This window comes from Zootoca vivipara, chromosome 13, assembly GCF_965207765.1.
Source record: "Zootoca vivipara chromosome 13, rZooViv2.hap1.1, whole genome shotgun sequence".
NCBI classification, from domain to species: Eukaryota; Metazoa; Chordata; class Lepidosauria; order Squamata; family Lacertidae; genus Zootoca; species Zootoca vivipara.
Window position 1 is genome coordinate 34,324,227 of NC_142596.1, and position 18,729 is coordinate 34,342,955.

At 44.2% G+C, this 18,729-nt stretch overlaps 2 protein-coding genes and 1 long non-coding RNA gene across 5 annotated transcripts in view; 1 reads left to right on the forward strand and 2 right to left on the reverse strand.

The window, feature by feature from the left end:
* The window catches only part of SEC14L5 (SEC14 like lipid binding 5), a 54,271-nt gene extending 43,867 nt beyond the window's left edge, over positions 1–10,404 (reverse strand). Inside the window, exon 1 of one of the 3 annotated variants that reach the window (XM_035130630.3) lies at positions 10,084–10,404. The gene's annotated coding sequence lies outside the window, so the exon portion shown is untranslated. The remainder of the gene's footprint in view (positions 1–10,083) is intronic. The other 2 variants (XM_060282758.2, XM_088657420.1) reach the window with 2 other exon arrangements.
* LOC148683684 (uncharacterized) lies at positions 4,799–14,196 on the forward strand. The gene is made up of 3 exons (XR_015946931.1): positions 4,799–4,897; positions 12,142–12,322; positions 14,057–14,196. It is a non-coding gene; the product is annotated as an uncharacterized LOC148683684 (long non-coding RNA).
* LOC118092967 (syntaxin-binding protein 4-like) overlaps positions 14,086–18,729 on the reverse strand; it is a 69,203-nt gene continuing 64,559 nt past the window's right edge. Inside the window, exons 21-22 of the mRNA XM_060282778.2 lie at positions 17,325–17,382; positions 14,086–14,225 (exon numbers count right to left, since the gene is read on the reverse strand). Coding sequence (XP_060138761.2) covers positions 14,117–14,225; positions 17,325–17,382 — 167 coding nt within the window. The 3' untranslated portion in view covers positions 14,086–14,116. The remainder of the gene's footprint in view (positions 14,226–17,324; positions 17,383–18,729) is intronic.

Consider the following 18,729-nt stretch of genomic DNA (forward strand, 5'->3'; position numbering starts at 1 on the left):
ACAGAGACCAAACCAGGACGTGCGAAGCAAGGCACTTTTATTTTTGCTGTTGCAACAGGGTCCTTCCTCTCACACAGGAGAACCAGGAAGGAACCCCAAACAAAGATGTCTTGCCCTTAAAAAGAGATTTGAAATTGGTTTCAGCCCACCCCCCAGAAGCATCATCCATATGTCACAGAAGGGGTGTAGCCCAAGACCCCCCCTCCCTAGATTCATCATAGGTACATCATGAAAGGGGAGGTCTGGTGGCAGTAATCTGAGCACCCTGGACCCTGCCCCCTGCCCCCAGAACCTAATCAACAAAATTGAGAGATATTTACATTTCCCTGTTTCCCAGCCAAGTTAATCACACCCTTTTGTCTGGCAGTCAGGTATCAGGATGCCAGGGATTATCACTTTAATTCCTGAGACAATGAGAAGGTTCCCCCCACCCCCCTTCTTCCTTGCAGAGGAACACCTGGTCAGAGAGAGTCAAAATGGTGTCAGTCAGGCCTGTTTTCCTGTGCTGCTTCAGACATGTTTCTGTACATTCATGTACATGTTTTATGAACAATTATTATATATATATATATGACCTCAAAATTCTTATAACAGTACCAAACAGATTATCACAGATTCCTCTTTCTTTCTTTCTTTCTTTCTTTCTTTCTTTCTTTCTTTCTTTCTTTCTTTCTTTCTTTCTCTTTCTTCCTTCCTTCCTTCCTTCCTTCCTTCCTTCCTTCCTTCCTTCCTTCCTTCCTTCCTTTCTTTCTTTCTTTCTTTCTTTCTCTCTCTCTCTCTCTCTCTTCCTTCCTTCCTTCCTCCCTCCCCCCTCCCCCCCCTCTCTCTCTCACACACAGTACCTACCAATGGAGGCAAGCTTGCTGAGTAAATTATCCCCTTGTTTTTGTTCACAACAGCATGATTACATTTCCCTTCAGCTTTCTAGAGACAAAACCCCCAATTTACCATCTGCCCAGGTAAGAAGAGGCCCCTGCCTTCGTTGGATAATAATGAGGTTCAGGCCTTGTGCTTGGTAACACTGTTCTAGGGAAGGGGGTCCTATTTCCCTGTGGCAACTGCAGACCTGGTCAGGCAACAAGAAGAAGGAAAGAGATGACTTTTTATGTTATTGAGCCCCCATCACCCCTAACTACCTCTATAACAAAGAACTTCAAAAGCCAGGAACTACTGATGCTATCTGCCAATGAGGACTACAAGATTCAAGGCACATGAAAATTTTTTAGAATTAAAATCTGCTATACATTTTGGAACATGATTTGGCTGTTTGCATGTCCCTTTGTTTGTTCTCTATGCATTTGGACGCTTCTTGAAATACCATTGCTGAACTCAGCCTAAGAGTTTCCAAAGGGGGGGGGGGTGTTCATCACTGTCTTGTGATGATTGTCACCATTTTGAACCAATATGGTGAACTGAAACATGACTTTGGCATGACCTATTTTACGGCATATGTTTGGCCACCTCTCGAGATACCATCACCAAACTCAGCATGAGAGGTTCCAAAGAGGGGCAGAAAACATCATTGCTGTTTGGACAGGGGGCACCAAACATCAGTTTGACAATATATTGCCTGTTTTTTAACATAGGCCAGTCACACCTTGAGATATCATTGCCAAACTTGGCATGAGGGATCCTCAGATGGGGGTCTATGTTGATGTTTGGGTGTCATTATCAATCAAGCTGGTGGACCAAAAGGTGACTTTGGCATGGCTTTGCCCATGTTTTGAAAAAAGTTTGGCCACCTAATGAAATATTGTTGCCCAACTTAGTACAAGAGTTCACAAGCTGGGGGCAGCAGTCTTCATCAAGGTTTGGATGCTGGGCATCATTTTGGTTCAATATGGTAGACTGAAACATGACTGAAATTACTTTGCCCCTTTTTTGGCTTAGGTTCAGCTGTCGCTCAAGAAATTGTTACCAAACACAGCATGAGGGCTCCAGAGCTGATGGTAGCAGTCTTCATCGTGGTTTGGATGCATGGTGCCATTTTGAATCAAGATGCCATTTTGAATCACCTGATTCATTTTGAACCACCTGATTTTTGGTGTTAGTGGTTCAAAGTCACAAACTACACTATCCATTTAAATACTGCATCACATTTCTTTTGGTTTCTACAAAATCTGGGCAAATAATCTGTCAGATGGCCATCCAAACTCTGTTTTCCAATGACATTATCTGCACAGCCAGTTGTTTACTTCTAGTATCTTCCTCTCTTCCTGGGCCATAACCTTCAATAGGATGGAGTGATAAATCTGTGCCCCAAGTTCATTCAGCTTCCTACCCAGAATCTCACAGTCCCTTGCAATATGCTGCAAGAATTGTAAAAGAAATTTTACAATTATTTGGTTAGAATCACAACAGAAGAAGAGAACCACTTCATATAAATGGCTTAACCACAGATGGTGATTAGGCCTCAAACTGATTTCTGTGGAATAGCCTTCCACAGGCAAGAACCTTTCATAGGCAAAAGCATATTTCATGTGTCCAAACCCCTAAAAGTTTAAGTACCCATCCAAAAATCCAGAGACTTTGCATCACCATCTGTGTCTTGTTTCTCTACCGTAATGTGCTTCTTAAAACAGCAAATTGAGTTTGCAGCCCTTAGCTAACAGGGCTGTATTGGAAAAGCAATTCATTGAACAACTGAATGTGTGGAAGGCTGTGTGAGAACATTTTTTTATTAATTTAACAAAAACTAATAATACAATAACAAGGAACAAAAATGCCCATCCTTCCTAAGTCTAACTTTAAAGCTATGTCATCATCTTTTCCTTAAGTAGACATGGAGCTACTGGCCTGCCATCTTCTCAGTCAGCTGCATCCAACTTTAAATTGACCATTTTCCTTTGCCAGTCCTAAACCACCCTTAATGAATTTGTTTTTATACTGTATTCTGAGAAATTATGGGGTTCCCTGTAAGCTTAGGAGGGGCTTGTCATTGAGAAGCACTTTCCTGCTTACTACCGATCTTCCCATGCAATGTGCAGGTACATTCTATGGCCTAGGCCATGCTAGGAAAACGACAGTTCACAGAAACTGCGGATGAGAAATTATAGCTGCAGCTGCGATATATATTCCACACTGCAGATTGAAGGCTCGCCATTACAGAATACACCTACTCATAAAAATGCCTGCACACTAAAGCTGGGTGGTAGGGACTGGGAAAAGGGTTCTAACCAAGCATTCTCCCTAAGATGCTAGCTTCCTATATGCAGAGAATGTTTTTTTGCCTGAAGCATTCAATCTTATGAGCCCCCACTTGATTCTGAAGTGACATAATTCACATGGCTTGACAGCAAACTCCCAGAATCCTCTGCAGAGAGATTCCTCAGTAAATAAGTCAATATGAAAAATATTAAGGAGTAGAATGTATGTAACTCCTTATTGGAGCCTTGTTCGAAAGAGACTGTGCTTACCAATTATGTCTGGATACACAAGAGGCATTATGTTATCCTGTGATTTTGAGTCTACAAAGGCAGAAACACTAAAGATTGCTTTTAAAAATACCTAGAGATTGGTTGGTGACCTAAGGACACTAAAAAGGAGAAACAGGTAATTGCCATATAAGCCATTTACTTTGTGACAAGAAGTCACTTAAGATTGTCAGTCACTTGTCACCATCTTTAAAGTTTTACTTCAAGTTCTGCTTCTCTAAGGCTCATGACTAAGTCTTCCATCTTTACACATCTAAAAGCATAGCAATTCTTTCCCACCCACACTCTCCTTTTCTCAAGTCCTAGCCCCTATAGTTATATAAGCTTTTATTATTATTTAAGAAGTCTTGCCTACATGGCAGCAGCAAGTGGAAATCCCACTACTGAATATACCCATTTAGCCTCACCACTGGGAGCTCACACGGAAACAAGGCCTTGGCATTTATATCAGCATGAAAGTTGTTAAGCCTACTCAACACTACTGACACTGATCCTACCCAGCAGGAGGTCTTAATCAATGCAACCAAGACAGAGAACTATGTATCCACTTCCGAACTAATCCAGTTGTTATGTTTGAAAAAAGTTTATGTTTTCTCATCACTTTTTCTCATTAATTACTGAATTCCTCTGACTGGAAAACAGCACCAGCAGAGTCATGCGTACTTTTTTCAGATTGAGGGTCGCATTCCCTCAAGGGCAGCTTTCCAGGCCCTACGCCAGTGGTAGGCAGGACCAGAAGCAAAAGTGGGCAGTGCAATGGATGGGACTCTAACCTTGTACAAAAGGGTGTATTTCAACCACCACAAACTCTGGGTTTTCTACACACTCCAACACACACATATATTTTTGTTCCCCATCCAAGCAAGCAAAATACATAATTACAGTTTCAGAACACTTTCCAGCCAGGCAAACACACTCAGAGGGCATTGAGCAGGGTCAGTGGGAGCAGTTTCCTGTCCAGAAGGGGTGTGGCCTAGGAAGGGGGCTTGGTCTGGGCAAAGTTCCAAGGGCCAGACAGGGAGGCATCCAGATTCCAGGTTCCCCAGGCATACCTTAAAGGCTAGTTGAAATAAAATCAAATGTATGACATGCAAAAATAGGTCAACTAATCTGGAGTACCAGCTGTGCTGCCTGAAGCAAACATATATTACATCCAGAATACCAACCACAGCCCCACTTCCAAAATGACACAAAAATATGCTTCATCTCCTGTCTACCCCTCTCTCAGATAGCAAAGACAGAGCACACCCAGGCTAGGAGTGATCCAGCCTATCACAGCTCCTTCACGGCATTTTGGCAAGCCAAGACAGCAGGCAGGGACCCACAAGAATAGCTAACCTATTGCTTCTTTGCACTCCCATGGTGCAATGCTATAGCAACTACCTCTCTTCTCAGGCCAGTAAGCAGACTCACTCTCTACCAACTGACCTGAGGAGACAAGCCTGGAAACCTAAAGACAGAAAGTGAGTAGCAACAGCAGCAAGCAGAGATAGATAGTCATAAGGCAAATGCAGCAGGTAACACTCCCTAAATTAATGTATTACTGTTGTTGTTATCACCATCAGCAAAGCTATTCTAAATTATCTCTCTGTATGCTGCACAATGCAGGGGTGGAAACCCTACAACCCAGTTGCTTAATTTCATCCAGCTCGCTGGATGCACAGGTCACACTGTTGTCAGCCAGCCCAATCCACTTTCAAAGCTCTACTAAGGCAGGAGGCTGTCCAATAATGGGCAGCCTCCTGCCCTAGGAGGAATGCCTTTGAAAACATGGAAGGACAGCCAATAGCTAACAACAATAGGGCCCCCAGTTGACATCATTCTGTGGGTCAATATTCCCCCAATAGAAAAATGGTTTTCTACTCCAGTATAAAGGTTTGTCTTCCTTGAAAGAGAAGAGTTAATCTTCTCGATGGAAAGACTGCTTCAGTGTGTATGTTTACTCTGTAGCAGCAGCAGCTATTTAAAGCAAGCAAATTTGAGAGCTGAATTCTTAACCTGGATTAGCTGTATCTTTAACCCGATATGCCAGACTCATCATTTAACTGCACAGTAATTTTTCCCTTGGTATGTTGCAATAATGTCAGAAACAAACTCAATTTACTTTCCAGGCTTAACTTACCCTGTAAAATAGCCTACTGATTCAGGAAGAAAAAGTAAATTATTCAACTGGCTATGACTGTATGGCAGCTTCTGTAGTCTCAGCAGTAAATGGTGGGGGCATACCTCTGTTGGATACTCTAGAAAGCTGTTGGCAGACACCGAAGGCAACATAAAGCTAGATGGACCAATGGACTGACTTGGTATAAAGCAGCTTCATATGTTGATTTAGGCTTCATATATTGATTTAAAGTATGGGTAGGCAAAGTAAGACCCGGGGCTGGATCTGGCCCAATCGCCTTCTAAATCCAGCCTGTGGACGGTCCGGGAATCAGCATGTTTTTACATGAGTAGAATGTGTCCTTTTATTTAAAATGCATCTCTGGGTTATTTGTGGGGCCTGCCTAGTGTTTTGATTTTGAGAAATTACTGCCACTACAATACATACAACAATGGAAGAGGTACATGTGAATGAGAGAGTGTTGAGTCTGCTTTTCAGTTAGGCATCAGCAGCCTACCGCAGAGGGATAACAATTCTGATTAAATACATACAGGCAACAGTGATGTGGTACATTAAGGAATCCATCGTATATATATGCACATTTATAATTCAAAGAACTGAGGACAGTAAGTGAGCCCATAGGTAAAGATGCCTATTTTTTGGACCTTTCTGCATTACACAGAAAAATATATATTAGGCACCACCAAACTTCGGCCCTCCAGATATTTTGGACTACAATTCCCATCATCACTGACCACTGGTCCTCTTAGCTAGGGATCATGGGAGTTGTAGGCCAAAACATCTGGAGGGACGCAGTTTGGGGATGCCTGATATATATGATCTGGAAGAAATGAAAATGGATATATTTATGTAATACTCGCTCATTAAGCTTAAACTTTATTTGCTAACTTAAATACATAGCAAAGCTTACATATATTTTTAGTACTCAAAATAGTGCCTTTCATATTGTTTTTATTCAGTTATTATAAGTACAGTACTGTACTGTATACCTAAGATTAGAGGTGGAGCTGCAAGCTGCTGCACCTTAAAAATGTTATGCCAATTAACAGGAAAAATTAGAAGCTGTTAAAGCAAACTATCATACAAAAAAAAAGGTTACACTACTTTGGCTTAAGTATTTGTAAACTCAACACCATTGTGTATAAAATGATGAATCTCTTCTGTATCTAGTAAAATGCTCATTAATGTATGTCCCTATTATGTTGTTGGTATCTGTCTGTCTCGAGAGACAATAGAGTGCACCTCCGGGTGGTGGTAGGAGTCAAATCGCTGTGTTAGCAGCATTGAAATGACCTCCCTGGAGTGCAAGCTTGGGCAGTGTGTATGGAGGTCTTGAGCTGCCCAAACAACAATACCCCGCACTCAGCCTTGCTGATGAGGTCAAAATGAAAACAGAGCAGTACATTTGGCACCAGCTTGGCTGCAGGAGTTGCCAGAAAGAGGAGACATACAAGGTATCACCCAACCACCCTGTCTTCGCATGTAGAAGTCCCTAACTCACCAAGGGGTTGAGACCCATCAGCTATCCCCACCTGGTATAGATGGACAAACTACTCCAGTAGGAGCACAACTTGTGCCCCACCAGAGGTACTGCTCCTCCCCAACACCCCATACATGCCCCTATTATGTAATCAATAGATAGCATATTAAGCACTGTGTATTTGACTATTGAGCAAAACTTCATAACCATACTAGACTCTTAGACATGCTTCATGAAAGAGTTGTGCATGCTCCCAACAGTGTAGATTATTGCTACCACCATTGTGCTCTGAAAGCTTTCTAGAACTTTCCAAGTGATCACTGTTGGAAACAGAATGGACGGCAAGATGGACCTTTGATCAAATCCAGAAAGCTTCACTACCAACAAAACTAACTGTCCTGAACCAGTATACTATATATACTAGAAAGAACAAACATGTTTTAAGTTTCTTTCTAATCAACAGCTTCCAATTTTATACCTGATTTTTGGGATATGTTTATTTATTAGAACATTTTTACTCTACCTTCGCATCACTAAGACAACCAGTTTAAGAATTAGGGGGACTGAGAAGGGAACCTAGGGATTCAAAGAGTGTTTATTAAATGTTCAGTTCATCTTTCTAGCAACCCTGCGAAGTTAACTTGCTTGGGAAGAGCATGTATTAAGAGGAAGAAGGGCTAAGTGCTTAACTTCTATAAAAAGAGATGCAAGAGTTCAAATTTGAAAGTATCAAGTCTGGAAGCTCTTTCCAATTCCATTTGATGTTCCTAAAGTTCAAGGAACTACTCAGTAGTTACCAAGCAGAAAATAATATACACTGCATACCTCTTCTCCCCCACAGAGAGAGAAAAATAACTGAGATTGAACAGAATGGCCTATATAACATATATTTAGTGCGTACTGCAAGGAACAGCATCAAGGATGAGACACCATTCAAAACCGGCCACCTGTCAAATTCTTTTAACTATTAATAAAATTAATAGCATTACCACAACACTGCCACTGAACAATTTAACTGGAGATGCTGGGGATTAAACCTGGAACCTTCTACAGACAAAGCAGGTGCTCTACCACTGAGACCCACCCCGTAGGAGAGGTAGAAAGAGAAGAGTGAGGGTTTGTGGGTGGGTGAGAGCACATGTTTTTGTGCAAGAGGCATCATTCAAAGCCAACCAACTGTCAAAGTCCTTGTTCCACTAAGAATCTAACAGGTAGCCAGCTTTGAATGGTGCATCAAAATACACACAAAGCCTCTTTTCATAGGGAGATGGGGAAGGGCTTATTGCAGCTGAGTGGCAGAACACCTCTGCATGCAGAAGATCCTGGGGTTCAATCCCCAACATCTCCAGGAAAGGCTGGAATAGAGCCCTGCCTAAAACCCTGGGGAGCTGCTGCCTGTCCATGTAGACAATATAGAGCTAGATGGACCAATGAGTCTGAGTCAGCATCAGGCGGATTCCTATGTTCATCAGGAGCACCCATAGCTGAATGGCAAAGCACTTGCTTTGCATGCAGAAAGCCCCTGGTTCAACAGCCTAGCACAGGGGTCCCCAGACTTACCCGCCTTTGGGCCGGAGGGCGGGGAAGTGTGCGCCAGTGCGCATGCGCACACCCATTTACTGGCGCGGTGGAACGCTTCCAGGCCGAAAAAAATCACCGAAAATTGTTTGTGCGCATGCGTATGGGCCTCCCCGACCCGGAAGTGCACCGGAAATGACCTCTTCTGGGTCGGGAGAGGCCCATACGCATGCGCAGAAACGTTTCTCAGCGATTTTTTCAGACCTGGAATGGCGCAATCGCACAGCGCGCCGCAAGAGCGGGCGACGGCAGCGGGCGGCGGGGGTCGTCGCGGGCCGGATTGGGAGGCCAATTGGGCCGCATCTGGGCCGCGGGCCGTAGTCTGGGGACCCCTGGCCTAGCATCTGCAGGTAGAGCTGGGAATGCTCCCTGCTTGAAATCCCCAGAGAACTGCTGCCAGTCAGTATAGACAGTACTTGAGCTACTTGGCCCAATGGTCTAACGGAGTATAAGGCACCTTCCTTGTGCTTTTTTCTGTGGGTACACAGGGGTACACATACCTCTACTTTTGTCCATTTACTGTATTTATTTTTCCTGATTTGAACTATAAAATGGTGATTTTCTTTGGGTCAAAATGAGAGCACCCCTAAACATTTTTTAGGGAAAAAAAAGCACTGCACTTTCCTGTTTCTGTGATGGGGAAAGGGAGAAGATTATTTATTACATTTTTTAGTAGCCTCATAGAAGATTCGCTACAGGGGCAACCTGCAGTTTTACAAACTAGAAACTGCTAAAGTGGAGTGAAGCTCCCAAGGGTTCTTCCTCATCCTTCATGAAGCCTTTTGAGGTTGCACACACACCATACTTTTAAAGCACACCCCTGCTTCTAAGGAATCCAGGGGGGGGGAGAGGTACTTTACCCCATATTACAGAGCTACAATTCCCAGCAAACTGTAGTTCTTCTCTCTCTCTCTCTCTCTCTCTCTCTCTCTCTCTCTCTCTCTCTCTCTCTCTCTCTCTCTCTCTCTCTGTGTGTGTGTGTGTGTGTGTGTGTGTGTGTGTGTAAATGGGCTTTAGATGTGCTCTCACTCTATGGTGTGTGTATGCAGACAAAATGTATTGGGCCCCATTGGTGGCTGGGGTTAAGCGATAATGGGGTGTGAGTTGAGATAAGAGAAAATGCCCATCTTCTGTAGTTGGAATTGTATTTCTATTCGGGATTATTTCTTACGTGTTTCGAATATTTAAACCCCCCTCTTCCACCCTAAAAGCGAGGGGGAAGGAGGTGTCGCTAAGGGGGGGGGGAGAGGTGGCCCTGTCAAAATAGGGGGGATAGCGCCCTCAGCTTGTTGGGGGGGGAGCAGCCTAGGCCTGTCAAAATTGGAGGGGTCGCCAGCACACAAGGCTTAATTTTTAAAAAGTGGGGTGGGGTGGGGTGGCAATACCCTCACCCTGAGCCATGGAAGGAAAAGGAAAGAGACCCGGCCTCCCGCTTCCCACCCCTACCCCTCCTCTCAGAGGATACTCACTATCATTCACACCAAGGAGAAGCCGAAAGGAAAGCCCGCAAGCAGACCCAGACCCAGCGCTTCTGCCGGCGCCGCTGCCATCCTCCTGGTCCTGCCCAGAGGGGTGGGAAGATGCAGTTTACCTCAGCGCGACGGTTCCCCTCAAATGAAGGGAAAGCGGGTAGAGGATGGGGGGGGAGGATGAAGGGGAGGGGGGTAAGGCGGCGAAAAGGCCGGCCGGCGCGCCTCAGCCAATCAATAGCCGGCCAAGCTCGCACGCGCTGCGGGCTCCCGCGCCCCTGCGATTTCTTGAACAACTGACTCCCCTTCGCTGCCGCGGCTGAGCGCCACGCCCACTGCGCGCCGCCGGGCCACGCCCACCAACGAAGGGAGAAGAACGAGGAGAGAAGGCGGCTTGGCGGACTCCGCCCACCGGCTGCCACTCTTCCAAGAAAGCCCGCCCCTTCTCCTCTGTCCCGGGAAGGTGGTAGGTTAGAATTAGATCGAGCAGCCTTAGCGCTGTGTTTGTGTGATAAGCATAGCTGCCAAGTTTTCCCTTTTCTCACGAGGAAGCCTATTCAGCATAATGGAATTTCCCTTAAAAAAAGGGAGAACTTGGCAGCTATGGTGATAAGCAATAAAGATAACGATCGGAAGGTTCGCAATCCAGAGCAAGCTTGCTTGGGACGGGGCACAGCTCAGTAGTAGCATGTACTTACCGTATTTATTTTATTGCGTTGGTTTGTGATCCACATTTTTCTCCCAAGGACCTCAACGTGGGCATACATGGCTCATATGCCAACTTGAATAAAATATTCAAGGATTTGGGGGCGGGGAGGAGGCAGGTGAGTCATGCCCCACACAATCGATTACACGAAACGGCACACGCACAACATTTGAATGGCAATGTCTATCAGCTTGGGGTGGGGTGACCCCCCTCAAATATTGTATTGAGGGGCCAAAGGCTCCTATGCACATTTAATCCCCATAACAATACTGTGAGGTAGGTGAGGCTGAAAAGGTGTGATTGGCTCAATGTCACCCAGTGGGGTAATGGTCAAGTGGGGATTTGAATGCTGGTCTGTCATGGCCAAGTGGGGATTTGAACCCTGGTCTGTCAGGTCCTCCTCCGACACCCAAACCACAACACCCAGCTGGCTATCTAGTAAAGCAGCTCCTTTTTTTCAGGCAGAAGGCCCTGGGTTCAGTTCTAGACATCTACAGTAAGGGTTAAGAGAGACTTCCTGTCTGAAATCCTAGAGCTGGTGTTTAAATGTCTTTGCTGAATTATGAAAAAGCTATCAGTCGTTGTGGGATGGTGGGTTTTCTGGACAATCATCTGCAGTCCTGCTGCTCAGAAGAGGCCCTTTCTAAAAATGTGAACCATACTGTTTAGGAATTTCCAGAGGGGTAGCCATGTAAAGCTTTGTTGCAACAAAGACAACTCCTTAAGAACAGCATATCTTGTGGCACATTAAAGATAAGTTCTCTAAAGTTTATTATAACATAGGCTTTCATGGGCTACAGTCCATTTCCACCAAAGCTTATGCTGCAATAAATGTGTCAGTCTTTGGCCTGGTTCATCCACAACACTAACCTCAAGTGGACCCACAATCAAACAAACTATGGCTTTTCTTCTGCTTTCAAGCAGTTCTTAACTCATGCTTTTGTAGTTGGTGAGCATCTGGGGTAGGGTGGCCAAACGAACCATGGTTAGGGGGTTGGGTTCACACGTAATGCCAAGAAATAAATAAAAAAGTTAAGGTTTATAAACCAACAGCAAACCATGATTTCAGATAGTGGTTTGTTGGCTATAAACAAAACAAAATTCACCTGTGGGCCAAGGTTTGGATGTTCAAACAAATCATTGTGGCTTTCAAAAACAAAGACAAAATAACTCACCCACAGTTTAATAAACCATGGTTTGGCATTGTGTGTGAACCAGGCCATTCATGTGCCTCAATACTTGTTTTTATGTGCTGGGAAGGAAGTTTGACTGAATGCATAGTAGCATGGCTTCTCATTGTATACAACCATATTTCTTTTGTCTCATTGTTTGTCTGCAAATAAATGTTGTAGGTTTTTGAAACCCCGGTGAAAAACAAACAAACCCTGCAGAACTTCTTCTGCAAGGGGCAACAATGGATCAAATGAAATGAGTGTGTACACAATGGGAAATGATGTTTCTGTCCTTCTTAAATACTATTTACTGTCTCCAGCCTAGGAGGGAGAAGGACAAGCTGGTGTGTAAACACCACAGGTAACTAGGACTATTTTATATATACAACCTGAATCCCAGTCTAGTTCTACCTCCACTGTGAGATGAATCATGCCTCTGAATACCAGTCACTGGGAATCACAGGTGGGCAGATTGCCCTTCAACTTATGTCAAGCTTGTAGGCTTCCCACAGGCGTTGAGTCGGCCACTGTGATAACAGGATGCTGGACTAGATGGGCCATTGACCTGACTCAACAGGTTGGTCTTACTTATGTTTGCAGATGTGGTATGGGGGCTTAGATCAGTGAATGCTCCTCCCTCATGAAAGAGAAAGAACACCTAAGGGGAGGAGGATATGAAGCAGGGCTGATGAGGAGTGTGGCTCAGGGACACATGAAACAGCATTGCACCCCCATTGATCCAGCCGTGAACTGTTGGTGTATGTTTTGGTGGCAAAAGTGCACCAGAACAGATTTGATAAATTCAAATGCAGAAACCACCAGAGTTTGAAGTCTGCAATTTTGAATATTCACAACCACTTATATTTAAGAAACTGTCACAAAGCTGTATCTAGCATCTTCATGTGCATGCACACGAAAGCTCATACCAATAACAAAAGTTGGTCTCTAAGGTGTTACTAGAAGGAATTTTTTAATTTTGTAGCATCTTCACCGTACAGCTTTCACCATCAGCTGAAGATGCACCTCTTTACCCTGGCTTGAACAGCTAAAATGTATTTTGATTTGTGGGACCCACATCTTTTGCTAAATTCATCCCATTCTGTTCCATTTTTTTCACATTAAAAAAAATTCCAATGATTTTATCTGTTTCCATAACTATATACTGTATTTTTGTTAGCTGCTCAGGGATTGTGTGGGGAAGGGTGGGGAAGGAATCTTACAAATAAGCTATTAAAATACAAATATAATATCAAGGTCTTACAAACTGGGCCATTTGAAACTCCTGCCCCAGGCTTTCTTGCATTTTTCTTGAGACTCTCAGCCAACTAACAGCACACCCATTTGCAAATTCAGCAATCTCAAAAGCTGTATCGTCATTTTATTTGCCAGAACTGTGTTCTCACATTATAGCTCTACCATATTATTTGCTAATCACATAAAAACCACTGCCTAATTTTTATTCTCTCCCCCCTCTCCCAAGCCTGCCCCTGCAATTTTTATTCTTTTTACAATGAATTGCTGTTGAGATGGGGCAGCTGGGAAGTCTTCCTCAGTCTTAATTTGATGCTCCGTGTTGCTTTCAGCATTTTGTACATCTTCTTTCAGGGACATCTACCATGCAGCCATCTGGTTGTCTTCTCCTTAATCAAGGGGCACAGTTCATATAAGTCTTTACAACCGACAAGAGGTTCATCCAAAGACAGCTATGCAGACCTAATACAAATGACTACAACACCCTACAGCCTGAAAAAAATGTACTTTAGTTTTTCATAAGAAATGCAAAGGGCCTCTGGGTAGCCCCTCAGCAGCAGGCTGCTGCTCTTGTTGCTATAGGCTACTGGTTCTTCAGCCCTCTGCCTGGGAAATTCAGACATCCTATGGCAATATGTCCCCCAGGTATTCTTTCTTGTTCTAAATCTTTAAATCCAGGGGGAATAGCCTCATGTGCAACAATCCAGAGGTAGCCACCAAGAGGACAGTGTTGTTACTTAAAGCCTTGGACGTTTGGGTTAGGAGAGTCAGTCGTCTTAAGAAGAGAAACATTCATGGGGTTCTTCTCATCAGCTGCGCTTCTCCTTTTCTGCCTCCCAAGCAGAGTGTCCAGGCTCAGAATATACAAAATGAGGAATAGGAGGAGCAGACCGAGGCTGGAGACTTATGCAGGCTTCTCAGAGGGACCCTTGGAGGTGCTTGGAGACTGCGGGTCACCATTGGTGCTTTCACTCGGAGGAGGAGGAGGCCACGTTGTCTTCTGGTGAAGATAGCTGGAAAAGTAAAACAGGTGTCACTCCGGGGCGGGGTTTGGGGCAGGAGATGGAAGTGGAAAGAACACAAGGGAAGAACAAAGGAAGTGGGAAGGGATCCTGGCTTAGCTCCTAAGATTACAGCCAGGAAGTCCTGATGGGCCGCATGGGAAGAGATGCTTACCCTCAGTGCATCTTTTCTGACTCTACAGATGCAGTATTTGTTTCATTTATTTTAGTATGGGGATTTCACACCCCACTTTATAGCCACTTGATAGCCTCAAAGGCAATGACATGATTAAAAGCACAATAATATTAATCAAGTCAATAAAAATTGTTTAAAAACAACACACAAAGCAGAATTTGAAACAGTATAAAACAGATTGAGAACATTAGATCTTAAAACATGCACACCAAATCATACCACAAGTGATCTAGGAACAGTTTATGTCAGCTTCACCAACTAATTAACATGGGATTGGGGGGGCAGGAGGATTTCCCAGTGCACTGAACCTCATGCAAGAAAAGGTGACCCGGGCACATCCAATCACTCAGGGAAGAAACTAGATAGCGAGAGGTTTTTCTCCTCTCAACCTTTGTTGGAGGAAGTTGCTTACTTGGAGCTACCGTATCTATGGCAGGGGTAGGCAACCTAAGGCCCGTGGGCCAGATGCGGCCCAATCGCCTTCTCAATCCAGTCCATGGACAGTCCAGGAATCAGCCTACTTTTACATGAGTAGAATGTGCCCTTTTATTTAAAATGCATCTCCGGGTTATTTGTGGGGCCTGCCTGGTGTTTTTACATGAGTAGAATGTGTGCTTTTATTTAAAATGCATCTCTGGGTTATTTGTGGTACATAGGAATTCATCCCCCCCCAAAAAAAATATAGTCCGGCCTGCCACATGGTCTGAGGGACGGTGGACTGGCCCACGGCTGAAAAACGTTGCTGACCCCTGATCTATGGAGTGGCAACTCCTCCTTACTTGGAGCTATCCATGGTCCTGCAACTCCTGCCATAGATACCGGTAGTTCCTGAAATCAGATCGTACTAGGACAGGCACCTGCCGAGGCCCCCAGCTCTCCAGTCCCCATCCAATGTATCAGAACCCCTTATGGGAAAGCGCTATAGATCAGTGGTAGATCACCTGCTTTGCTTACAGAAGATTCCAGGTTCAATCCCTGGCATCTCCAGCTAGGGTTTGGAGAAATCCCTGCCAGAAAGTGTAGGCAATACTGAGCTACAAGGACCAATAAATAAAAGAACATAAGAAGAGTCCTGCTAGATCAGGCCGGTGGCCCATCTAGTCCAGCATCCTGTTTACACAGTGGGAAACCTCAAGCAGGACCCAAATACAAGAGCACTCTCCTCTCCTGTGGCTTCCACCAACTGGCATTTAGAGGCATTATTGGCTCTGACCATCTTGACCTAGTGTAAGGCAGCTCCCTATGTTCCTAGCCCTCCTCCTTGCTGACACTGCCTATTCGCCTCCCATCTGCAAAAGAGCAAGCAGTGGCAAGCGTGAGGGAAGATGGAGCAGTATCTTCCACTTGTCTGTCCCTTTGCCCTATGGGCAGGTATGTCAGTGGGGCCTGGGAAGAATAGGAGGGTCTGCATAGGGCATTTTGCCAAGTCCCCACCCCAAACTTGGATCGGGAAGTGTGAAGTGTGCACAATTTCTAATAGTCTGTGACACACACCCACACCAAAATTTTGTTCATATCAATAAACATCTGAGAGGTCCAAACTGCAAGCAGCTGATCTAAGTCTCAGGGGACAGAACAAATGACATGGGTATGCTGTTTTAGGAAGCTGTGAGTGGTCTGGAAGATCATCCGGATATGAGAAGAAGAGGACTGTTTGATCTTTAATAAACTCGAATGCATTTTCAACCACATTTTCGAAGAGCCTTTAATAATTCAGATAACTAGCAGGGGGTGGAGGATGGGGAAACAGACTTTCTTCTTAGAACTAAGATTAGGGGATGGTGTTTAGCTGGGTGATAGAGCACCTGCTTTGCATGTGGAAGGTCCTGGGTTCAATCTTTGGCATCTCCAGAAAGGGCTGGGAGATATTCCTATCTGAAACCCTAGAGAGCTGCTGCCGGTAAGAATAGGGGTAACTGAGCTAGATGGACCAATATTCTGACTCAGCATAAGGCAGCTTCCTATGTTCTTATGATCAAGTTGAGGCAGTGGTGCAGGTAGGTAATACCAGACCCTAGACTCATTGGTCTTACAGGGAAGTTGTCTCTGTTGGTAGCAATACATATTATTTCACTTACTTCAAAAAGTGGTGAGCTGGCACTGTTGCATTTGGGAGCCCCTCTGCTCATTCTGCTGAGTGGGACCCCCATCATCTACCTGAATTCTTGCCATGTAGCAAGATAGCACCATTGGTTGCAGGATCATTACCTGGTGCTGTGAAATCTCAGGTTTGTTATGCCATTACCTAATCCCTGGTCTTCATTTCCAATGGCAAGAATCTAAATATATGTAATTGCATTGAGCTCACATTTACTTCATGTTACCTTTGCCTCTCTTCCCTTTCTGCCCTCTAACCATTACCAAATGTTATTTATTTATTTATTTATTTATTTATTTATTTATTTATTTGGAAATTAGTCACTCACTACAAAGGAGCCACTAAGCTCCTTAGCATAGAAACCAAAAAGAACACATTTCAATAATACAGTTACAAAGACCATCAACAAATCCAGCTAAACAGCAGACCTTCAACAGCAGAAAACAGTTATATAAACGAACAGCAAAATTTGTAAGTACAGTATTATGCTGTAAAACTCCAGATACACAGATGGTCCAATGCAAATGGTAGTATTTCTTCTTCATTTCCATAACTAGACTATGCAAGCACGGGATTTAAAATGGGGAAGGGGGAGTAAGTTTCTAGTCCATCTGGCTTTAGATTTCCTGGTGAAATTTCAAAAGTCAGTCCTGGCTGCTACATTTCTTTATGACACCATTCATGCAACAGATACATATGCTTTGGAGAGGCAGGATAATAAGAGAGGCAGAGACTCTGATAGGTGATCTGAAGAAGCTGCATAAACCAGAGATGGCCCACAAACATCCTGTTGAAGAAAAGGTGCCAAGATACTCACTCTTTGTAGTCAGGGGTGCTGTCACCAGCTGTACAGTCATCCCAGTCATACAGAAAAGCTGTCAACCCAAGTGAAAGAGTAAAAGATCAGAAAGCACTGCCACATCAATATAAAACAGGTCTAATGTGGTATTAAATGTTATCAGTTCTTAAATCAACAGCTGAACATCATAAATTAGGATCTAGTCAGGTGACCAGCAACATGGTGCTGCACACATAGCCACCCCTCCCCAAAGTTCTTCTCCTGCTCAGATTTTAATCTAAGCCACAGAAGAACTCAACCCCACTCTCCTACCAACTCACTGGCCCATTCTCCCACTTGGCTCTAAGCCCCTTTTCAAGCTCCACCAGGGTGTCAAAGCTGGGAATATATGTTCCATTGTATGGTTGTGTTCATCTCCATGAAGCAGGGGTGTGAGTATTGTTCTGAACCCACCTATTCTCAAACCTTAGGTAGAGCTAGGACTCAGTAACTGAGCTGACTCCTGGAATATGTGTGGCAGCAAAGAATGGATGCTCCTGAGCATGTGTAGAGTACCTTTGCTGCGCCACTAGCCAAAGCCATCAACACTCATACATCTGAGAGTAGCACCTTAAAGACCAACTAAGTTTATATTTTGGTATGCGCTTTCGTGTGCATGCACACTTCTCATACCAAAATATAAACTTAGTTGGTCTTTAAGGTGCTACTGAAGGAATTTTTTTATTTTGCTTCGACTCAGACCAACACGGCTACCTACCTGTAAATACATCTGAGAGGCAGGCTTCCTGTGTGTGTGTGTGTGTGTGTGTGTGTGTACATGCACAAACACAAATGGAGCAGCTATTTCATTATCCCACGTCAGCTGAGTGGGAGAATTTCAACTGAAGGAAAGAACCATGCAAACATATATTCCAGTGTGACTTCAGTGTTCACACACAAACACTCCCTCAAGTGGCATTGAACTGCATTACAGGGAAGGAATTTCCACAAAGGGGGTTCAAAGGGAGACTGACTTTTGAATAGGAAGCTGAATACTTCCAGAACAGTGTTAAGTCTTCAAATTTATTGGCTTACCAATTAAATCCCAACTCACCCCAAATACATGAACCCCAGTGATGTAACTAAGTTTTCTTAAAGTGGACTTTTGAGTGCATTGCCTACAAATTGAGTCAATTCGTATGAGTCATCTTTTGTAGAACAAGGCATAGCATGTCCTGTGATGTTTTGTACAATTTGGTTGGGGTGTTCCTTCTTTTTTTGGTTTAAAGCAGCTTTCAAGTCCTAGGTATGGAGAACCACTTCAAAAGACTATGCAGCAGCTGGTGAAAGGGCAGGGCTTTCAGCGGCTGTGAGTATAGTTTCAGAACCTTGGACAGGGAACCCTTGATTAAAGGCTGGGAGGGATCTTCTGATCTTAATCAGC